This window comes from Phaenicophaeus curvirostris, chromosome 6 (assembly GCF_032191515.1).
Source record: "Phaenicophaeus curvirostris isolate KB17595 chromosome 6, BPBGC_Pcur_1.0, whole genome shotgun sequence".
Taxonomy (NCBI): Eukaryota; Metazoa; Chordata; class Aves; order Cuculiformes; family Cuculidae; genus Phaenicophaeus; species Phaenicophaeus curvirostris.
The window spans coordinates 22382981-22392659 of NC_091397.1; the positions used below are offsets into that span (position 1 = coordinate 22382981).

General features: G+C 46.8%; 1 protein-coding gene across 1 annotated transcript; it reads left to right on the plus strand.

The window, feature by feature from the left end:
• The first annotated feature begins 1507 nt into the window (after nt 1-1507).
• Nucleotides 1508-7383, plus strand: C1QL3 (complement C1q like 3). The gene is made up of 2 exons (XM_069859561.1): nt 1508-2489; nt 6517-7383. Exons 1-2 carry the CDS (start codon nt 1902-1904, stop codon nt 6694-6696), a joined length of 768 nt encoding a protein of 255 aa, XP_069715662.1. The 5' UTR covers nt 1508-1901; the 3' UTR covers nt 6697-7383.
• Nucleotides 7384-9679: the final 2296 nt, after the last annotated feature.

Genomic DNA, 9679 nt, shown 5'->3' on the forward strand with positions numbered 1-9679 from the left:
TTTCTAGACAGACTTCTCCTAGTCTGTAGCACTGCATAGGGTTGTTGTGCCCCAAGTGCAGGACCCGGCATTTGGCCTTGTTGAACCTCATGCCACTGGACTCTGCCCAGCGGTTCAGCCTGTTCAGATCCCTTTGCAGAGCCTCCCTAGCCTCCAGCAGATCCATGCTTCCACCCAGCTTAGTATTGTCTGCAAACTTGCTAAGGGTGCACTCAATGCCTTCATCCAGGTCACTGATAAAGACATTGAACAGGGCTGGACCCAGCACTGAGCCCTGGGGAACCCCACTTGTCACTGGCCTCCAGCTGGATTTCACACCATTTCCCACCGCTCTCTGGGCCCGGCCAGCCAACCAGTTTTCCACCCAGGAGAGTGTGCGCCTGTCCAGGCCAGAGGCTGACAGTTTCTCAAGCAGAATGCTGTGAGAAACTGTGTCAAAGGCTTTACTGAAGTCCAGGAAGACCACATCCACAGCCTTTGCCTCATCCAGCAGCCGAGTCACTTTGTCATAGAAGTCGCAGAGGTGCCCACCAGTCCTTGGGGAGGAGAAAATAACAAAGAAAAAAAAAGAAAAAAAAAGCAAAAAAAAGGAGGAAGGGAGGAAACTCCAATGCTTAACAAAATGCTTTGCTGCCCCCCGAGTTAAGCCAGAGAGACCTTTTTCATCGGTGCCGTCATCTGTTGATCTGCATATGTTCGGCACTTTCCTTTGGCTCTAAACAAAAGGGAACTCTTCCCCTCGGTGTCAGTTTGCTAGCAGAGCAGCGGCTGGCTTTAACGCCGAGAAACACTGCAGCCGGTGAGGCGTATGTCAGTTTTAATTCACAGAAAGAACTGTTTCTTTCTCTGCCTTCATGGTTGTAGTCGGGAAGGGGGAAGAGGGAGATCCGAAATTGCGAGAGATGCTAATCTGTGTTGCCGTGCGAGGTGGGAGGTTTATTTTCAAATAACTTCCAGCTGGACAATCGGCAACTGTAAAGCATCCCTAGGCTAAAAGCAGCATTTCCCAGAAAACACGGATACGGCGGGGTGGCCTCAGGGAAGCGTTAAGCGGTAGGTGGATTGACCTTTTTAATTCTCGATCGGTGACCCGAAGGGTACCCAGAGGCTGCTGAGCACATCTCTCCCTTTCGCTCTGCTCCAGAAAGAGCTGTCATCGCAAGATGCAGCTAGGGAGCGACGCTCACGATTTCGCTGTTCACCCGTTTGCGGGAGGGGTGGGGGAGGGAGAGAGGGAGGGAGGGAGGGAGAGAAAAAAAAATATATATTTCCCACACTGCCAGAGTAATGCCAAACTCTCTGTGAGTGGGAAGAACGGAGCAGATGCTGGAATGAGATGCCAAAGCAGCTCCCGTTTCCCCTGCGCTTTTGGGTGCCTATAAATTGCTCCAGCGCGCTCGGCAGCCTCCTCCTCCCCTGGCAGGTGGCACCCGGGCAGGATCCCGCTCTCCCTCCGGCTCCGGCTCGGCGGCGCTCGGCGAGCGGCGGGGCGGCCGCGGGGCAGCGGCGCCTCTGAGAGAGAGAGAGAGAGAGAGAGAGAGAGAGGGAGAGAAGAGGCGAGCGGGGCGATCGCGAGAGGAAAGGCAAGTTCCAGGGAAAAGTTGCCTCGGACTGGCACAGCCTGCAAAAAAAAAAAAAGTCGATCGCCAGCGGGAGGATAAAAGTGCGGGCGGCGGCTCCCCGGCTCCCGCGCTCCCTCCGCCTCCCGGCCGCGACCCGCGGGAGCCCCCGCAGCCCCCGGCAGCCGAGCTCGAGCGGGCTCGGCGTTTTTTCGGCTCCGAGGAGGTTCCCGACCAACCATCAAGATTTTGTCCAAAAGCAGGCAAGAGGATCGCCCTGCGCTGAGCCGGCTGGTGGGCAGCAGGCGGCGGCTGATCGCGGCGGGCGCGCTGGGGGTGGTGATGGTGCTGCTGCTGGTCATCCTCATCCCGGTGCTGGTGAGCTCGGCCGGCACCTCGGCGCACTACGAGATGCTGGGCACCTGCCGCATGGTCTGCGACCCCTACGGCGGCACCAAGGCGCCCAGCACGGCGGCCACGCCCGACCGCGGGCTCATGCAGTCCCTGCCCACCTTCATCCAGGGGCCCAAGGGGGAGGCCGGCCGGCCGGGCAAAGCGGGGCCGCGCGGGCCCCCGGGGGAGCCGGGGCCGCCCGGGCCGGCGGGGCCGCCGGGGGAGAAGGGCGAGCCGGGGCGGCAGGGGCTGCCGGGCCCCCCCGGGGCTCCGGGGCTGAACGCGGCGGGGGCCATCAGCGCCGCCACCTACAGCACCGTCCCCAAGATCGCCTTCTACGCCGGCCTCAAGCGGCAGCACGAGGGCTACGAGGTGCTCAAGTTCGACGACGTGGTCACCAACCTGGGCAACCACTACGACCCCACCACCGGCAAGTTCACCTGCTCCATCCCCGGCATCTACTTCTTCACCTACCATGTGCTCATGCGGGGCGGCGACGGCACCAGCATGTGGGCCGATCTCTGCAAGAACAACCAGGTGCGCGCCGGGAGCGGCTGCGGGAGGGCGGCGGGCGGGCGGGGAGAGACGGAATTCCCGACGGGAGCGCCTGCGGGAGGGCAGTCGGGCTTCCCCGAGGTGAAGCCGGGGAGGCGCGGGGCGCGCAGCGGGTCTCCCGGGGGCAGGGCCGGAGCCCGGGGCGCCCCGCAGCCGGCAGGGACCTCGGGACGGCGCCGGGGCCGCCTCGGGTGCCCGGGGAGTCCCCGCGGGCTCCAGGCGCTCTTTTCCCCGAGAGGGACGGCGCCGCCGGCCGCTCGCAGCCCGTCCCGGGAGGGGAATCTCGGCGGGCGGGCAGGGTGCGCTCAGCAGAGGGAGGTCCTGCCCGGGGAGGGGTCGTGGGTGGGGGGGAGGCGGCCACCGGCGGGGAGGCAGGTTTCCCCGCGGCGGGGCTGCCCGGGAGCCGCACGGATCGATCCCGGGAGGCAGCGGAGCCGGGCTGCCGGTCCCCCGCGGGAGGATGGGGACGCTCGGAATGATCAAAGATCTTGCGATTCAACCGCCTGAAAGACGTAGGAATCGTCCGTTTTAATTAGGATGAGCGCCGCTACCCAGCTCGTAGGGGCTGCGCTTGTCACGGTGCCCCTGGCGAGCCGTTCTCCGCGGGTTTGCGCTGCTTCTTCCACACGCGGTTCGCAGACGCAGCCGCGCCGGCTCCGACCGTGGGGGCAGCCGCAGCCCGCGGGTCCGCGGGCGCCGGACAACAGGTGCGGGATGCGGGATGCGGGGCTGCGGGAGCTGCGAGGATGCGGGGGATGTGGGGCTGCGGGGCCTGTGGAGTTGCGAAGGTGTGGGATGCGAGGATCCGGGGGATGCGGGAGCTGCGAGGATCCGGGGGATGCGGGAGCTGCGAGGATGCGGGAGCTGCGGGGATGCGAGGATGTGGGAGCTGCGGGGGCTGCGGGCTGCAGGGCTGCGGGAGCTGCGGGGATGCGGAGGCTGCGGGGCCGGGCTCCGGCTCTGCCCGGCTCGGGGTCCCCGGCGCTGCCCGCGGGGCCGGCGGGGCTGGGAGTCGGTGCTCGTTCGTTCGCGGGCAGCACGTTCCCCGATGGGCCGCTTAGCCTTTGTTTATGGCTCCTCAGAAGGACTGTGAGCGCGGAGTAATGGGGACATCAGCGGCAATGAATTATATAATTATATCATTATAAATAAATACCTTCTCGGCAGATGCACCAGGACTAACAAAGTACACTGCCACATATTCACTTTGATTTCTTCCCACAAAGGCGATATTGTCCACCTCGAGGATACCATTTAACTTGCTATTGAAACGTTAATCTCTTTTGCCCCCTATTTATAATGTTTCAAAGTGTTTACTTTCCCAAACCCTGAAAAAAACCCCAAACGTACCTCTATTTTATAAAAAGTAACCAAATACATACATTAAATTGAGCCTGCAGTCTAACTGTTCCCAAATATAACTACTTCAAATACCAGACATGAGACAAATGAAACTCACAGTGACTCAATAGGGAAAAAAAGGGCAGGGTTTATGTGTATATATTTGTATATATGTATGCAAAAATAAGTATTTAGGCAAATACCTGCATACAAACTGTTTTAAAATTGACACACCGTTTCAATGCAGCAGTGTCTCTTTTTTGTGATGATCAATACTTGAAACACTATATGCTGGTGTGTTAGCAGTTAAATTTGTGCATTATTTTTAAGAAAACTCAGAAATTTTGGAAGTAAGTCAGTAAATGGAGCCTGACAAAGATAACATGAATTCAGTGTCTTCTAACAATGAAAAAAAAAACCCCAAATTGCAGGGAAGTGTAAGACTTACAGAAAAAACTATCATTCCTAAGCAGCGCACAGGGGGAACCTCAAGGTCTCCACTGTTAACGTTTCCTTCTTTAATAGTTATAAAGCTTGAACAGGGAAATGATGAGATCACACAGCGTAGTTAGTATGTGTGTGCACCCTGAGTGTAGCTTCACGGAAGGTGAGTGTGCAGCTCATGAAATGTGTAGTCTGTCAATGGTTTAATTTTGAGATACATTTACCCTTTTGCAGCAATACACTGCGAATTCATTTGAGGCTGTTCTGTCAGGCTTTAAAAAAAAATTGCTCTGGCTAACCAAAGAAGGAGGTAAAACCTCTAGGAACAGCACACTTGAGTTTGTTTATACATAGGGCAATAAGACCTACACTTTGGTTTCTAGACTTTCAGTACCCAGAAACTTTTTTTTCTTCAGCCAGTAGGTACTGTCTAGTACCTTAAAAATGAAATACCCATTGCTGTTGTAGTCAGTGCCCATATGCTACTCCCTTAGCATATTCACTAATACAGCTCAAATTCTCCTTTACAGTCCACACAAAATCTACCTTTTAGAGAAATCTATGAAGTGGCTTTTCATTATGATGTAAATAGAAATTTGAAAAGTAAGTTTAAACCATTTTGTCTGCCAGTATGCACAATACTAGCTCTCTATGGAAGTTTTTCTACCTCATCTGTAGTGGTTTTATGCCTTCCTATTTGCCCTTTCCATTTACACTACCAGCATCAGTCTCAGCCCGTTATTTTCTTCAGAGGGTTATGGCCCACAGCCTTCACCTCCACCCTGCTCCTCATTAATCCAGGATAAATACCCTCTGCTTAGAATGATCATTGCTTAAACACTAGCAAAATAGAGCACCTTTGTAAACACCACCAGGCAATTCAGGATCAAGAAGTCCTGAAATAGTTGTGGTTTATCATCACTCTACATATCTGTTTAAATTTGCACACTGTCAAACCACTGGAAGCCTTTTAAGCCTTTCTCACTCTTCTTACAGGATGTATAAAGAATTTCCACCTAACCTGATTTTTAAGCTGCATAATGCCATTCCTGCATCGTAAAGAACCCCCTTCTTTTTAACATTTCAATATTAATGTGATATCATATCACATGAAAAATTAATTTGGAAATTTATCATTCAAACTTTGAAAGGAATCCATGGAAATTTGTGACTTATAGCCTATTTTTTTTCAATTCATAACAGATAAAATCCCACATAGAGTACGCCAAGTCATGCATTATTACTTAGTTCAGGTTTGCAGTACCACTAAATCACTTACTGCTCTGTAACTATGCTAGAACAAAGACAAGCAACAAGCCGATGATGTGTTACACTGAAATCAATCACAAACAACTAAGTTTAAATATTTTACCAAACAGGGCCAAATTATATATAAATTATTTGGGGACTTACAATGGCACAAGCTATTCATTGCTGGAAACCAACATACATCTTGAAATTAGATTACTTGCCGTTTGCTAGTAATATGAAATTTAATCAGTAATGGAATAGCAAGGGAGAAATGGGGAAAAACATATGTTTGACTGAAAATTGCAAATGACAAGTCCTCAATTACTTGTACGTTCTAAAACCCCTCAAAGCAAATAGCGACTCACCTGTGATTTTGCAAAAGTGCATCTCTTACAACACACAGAAATTAAATGTTGGCTTACTGAAATGTGGCAACAACAGTTTTTCCAACCCATAACTAAGGCCCTGACCTGGGCGTGTGCGGGGGTGGGGGTGTACTTTTCATATGCTTTCTGCAGCATGATCCTATTAGTGGTGTGACAATAACTTGCTTCTGGATAAACTCCAGCCTGGTATCAAAAGGGCCTCACGGTGAATCCTTGCCAAAGTCAATCAAATGTTCCGCTGAAGTAAAAGTCACACCTGTGTAAAACTGGCACATGAGCAGCTTCAGTTCTCTGAACTCCAGCTAGTAACATGCGTGTATTTTAAAAGGCTCCAGTTACAGCAGTGCAAGCAGTTGTGTATTAATGAGATGCCTGAGAAAGGAGTACATTACTGCTTTAGTTCCAGATGATGTATTGTAGGAGAAAACAAGCAATAACCATAAGAAAACACCTACAAAATATGTTGCCAGGCACTTGAAGTGGCAACTCACGCATGCCAAATAAAAATGTTGAGGATATGCTTTAATTTTACCATGTAGGAAAACCTATCTGTGTTTTCTTAACCACTCATTATGTATTTTATGTAGGTTCGAGCTAGTGCGATTGCTCAGGATGCTGATCAGAACTACGACTATGCCAGTAACAGCGTGGTTCTTCATCTGGAGCCAGGAGATGAAGTTTACATTAAATTAGATGGAGGAAAAGCACATGGAGGAAACAACAACAAATACAGCACATTTTCTGGATTTATTATTTATGCTGACTGATGATGAGTAAAAGGACCCACGAAACCAGTCCAAAAATGAAGCTTGCTCTTCTAAGCAATGGATTTGCGTGGCAAAAGTCAATGAATCAAGCGCCCCAGCAGAATGGCCACTGAACACCTCAGCAGCGGGGAAAAAAAGTCGAATGCTACCTGATTCACATCTGTACCACACAGAGAAACCTTATGTTAAAAAATTGCAAAACGAGCTAAACAGATGTGCGATCCACTACCGCCAAAGCAAATACTTCCTCATTGTTAGTGTTCGTGTGAATGAAGTCCTACATAGATCAATTTTTTATAGGAAAAAAAAAACCCCACCTAAGGACGCTGAGTTATTTCTTCAGTGTATAGGATACTTTGATGTGTTATGATCTTGCTGCTTTATCCATACTTCAGCTTTGGTTCTTGTGACTTACTTGCTAACAATGATGCTTGGAGTCCACTCATAGTGTGGTGAGGAATGATTTTACAATAAAAGGAAGAGGTAATCAAAATATACTCTCACTCTCTCCAAAGGAATTGTTTGCCTTGTACTTTTCTTATCCTTCCATTTAAAACTATAAATTAATCAGCTTCAAGCCTTAACTCAATGTTCCTGCTTTGTAGGTTTACATTAGCCTTTTAAAATAAGATCAGTCCGGTGCAGTTGTTTAAATTTTGTCTTCCCCTTAGCTCTTTTCTAAAAGAAAACGAAGAAACACTTTTTTATTTTTCCTGAAAAATATAACAGTTGACAAAATGTTGTTTTGGATCAAGTCCCTGATTCCACCAAAGCCAATGGCAAAACTCCCATTAATGTTAGTGGAAAAAAGGATTTGGCTTTTAATTTGTAAACACGTGTAAATATATATTTAGACAATATTAGAGGCCCATTCTTGATGGTTAGTTGTGTAAATATTTAGCAAGCCTGGCATCCACATCTTCAGACTGAGGTAGAGTATTTTCTTTGCAGCAATTAGCCTTCATTAGTCTTTTAGGACTTAGTCTGTACTTGGGTACTATTTTAAATAAAATAATTATGACTTAACATACTGCAGGTGTTGCTAGAATTTAATAGGAATATAATGGGTCAAAACCATAATTTTCTTGGGTGTCTTGTCTCACTAAAGTTACTGGAATTTTCCTGCAAAGGAAGACGGGGAGATCTGACACGTGAGTAAATGCTGTCACACAGACCTTTCCTGTGGTAGCTAGTTAGCAGTTGGTAGTTAGGTGTGCCTATGAAACGGACACAGAGAAGCGTAGTACCAAAAATGATAGCACATATGCAAAGAAAGAAGCAGATATTTACATGCAAAAAAAGTGTGTATTAAAACCTATTTTTCTCATTCATAGATCTATAGATAGAGATATATATACATAAAGTCTCAGAGAAGTTTAATCCATATAAAGGATTAATGGCTTGGAGAATTAAACTAAACATAGCTACTATGAGTTACATAGTTATAAAAATGCTTTAAAAATCAGTCATGCCAGTCATGTCCACAGAATATTTTTATTCAGAAAATGGATTTATTGTTTCAGTTTTGGGAGGGGAGGCTGTCTGTTTCTCTCGGGTTAAAACTTGCAGATTTCATTCTAAACCTAAATTTTAGCAAGATAGTTACCCAGCTCCTTAGCACAGCTGGGTATCTGATTTATTTTTTAAAATTCTGGCAAAATCAAGGTAACACTTCCAAAAATTGTTAAAGAGTAACAGAAGCTACATTTCTATTTCATGTGATTTGCCACAAGCAACCTTGTCTAATGTACACAGGGTACAAACTCAGATTTATCTGCACTAAAATGTTGAAAGCATCTGCCACTGTGACAAAAAAAAAGCTCTTCAGTGCTGGCTGCTCAGTAAAAGTCTGTTGAAGATTTTACAAGTCTCTCTAAAAACCTTGTTTGAACAAGTGAAGCTTTTCTTAAACAGAATGTGTTACTCTTTCTGAGTAGTCCAATTCAAAAGAAAAGATGGGTTAGTCTAGGCTGACTGAGAGGGTCACCAGCCCAATTCATCTAGGATATATAAAGGGACGTTGTGCTGCCAGTTGCTTGTGTATTATCTCACCAGAATGGTTAATGCTTTTACTTTATGACAAAGTGCCAACCTATATATGTACATTGTAGTGATTTCTCCTGTTTCTTTTCTATGAGGTAATGTATTTTAATAACAGATGTGTAACTGATTTCATGTCTGTTCATTCCACTGTCGCTTTTATGGGTTAGCACACTCACAACAGCAGTGTAGCTAGAGATTTTCTATGTAGTATTAAACAGCAATGTGCCAAGCTAGAGATCATTTACAACTAGCAATGCATATTTATTAAGGTATTTACTGGAAAAGCTCAATACTACAAGATGTGTATGGTTAAATTTGAAGAAGCTTTTGAAATAAGGCTACCAGTGCTACTGAGTAAGACCATTCTTTGGCTAAATCACCTGCCCTGGTTAGCGTTAGACAAGAGCAAAGAACACAGTTTATGTGAAAAACACATAGAAGGCAAACATTTCTTCATTTTTCATCATATCTTGATATACTGATTTGTAAAGACTTATATCACAACCTTTGTTATAACTATTGCAACTCATTAAAACTGTATTATGTAATATAGTCTGACTTTTGGTGTTGCATCCTTACAAACAGGAGCTGGTCTGCATGAAGCTTTAAATGATTGCTGTGGGATTACAAAAGTTCAGGTTAAAAAATCAATGTGATTTAAAAAAAAAGGACATCCATAATAATAGTGCACATCGTTTAAAAGGTGATCAAATTGCTTTATTAAAAAATACTATTTTCCATGTATTTTTTACACTTTCAGTTAAATGTAAGTAAATTGTCAAACTAGAAAGAAACAGAATCTTTTCAGAATTGTTACATGTTTCTTTTGCCTTATGTTGTCCAAGCTGTTTGAAAGACCCACACCTTTTATCAAGCATTATTTAAAGAACATATGGATAATTAAAAGACTGACAACATTACAGGGATTGAAATCACCTCT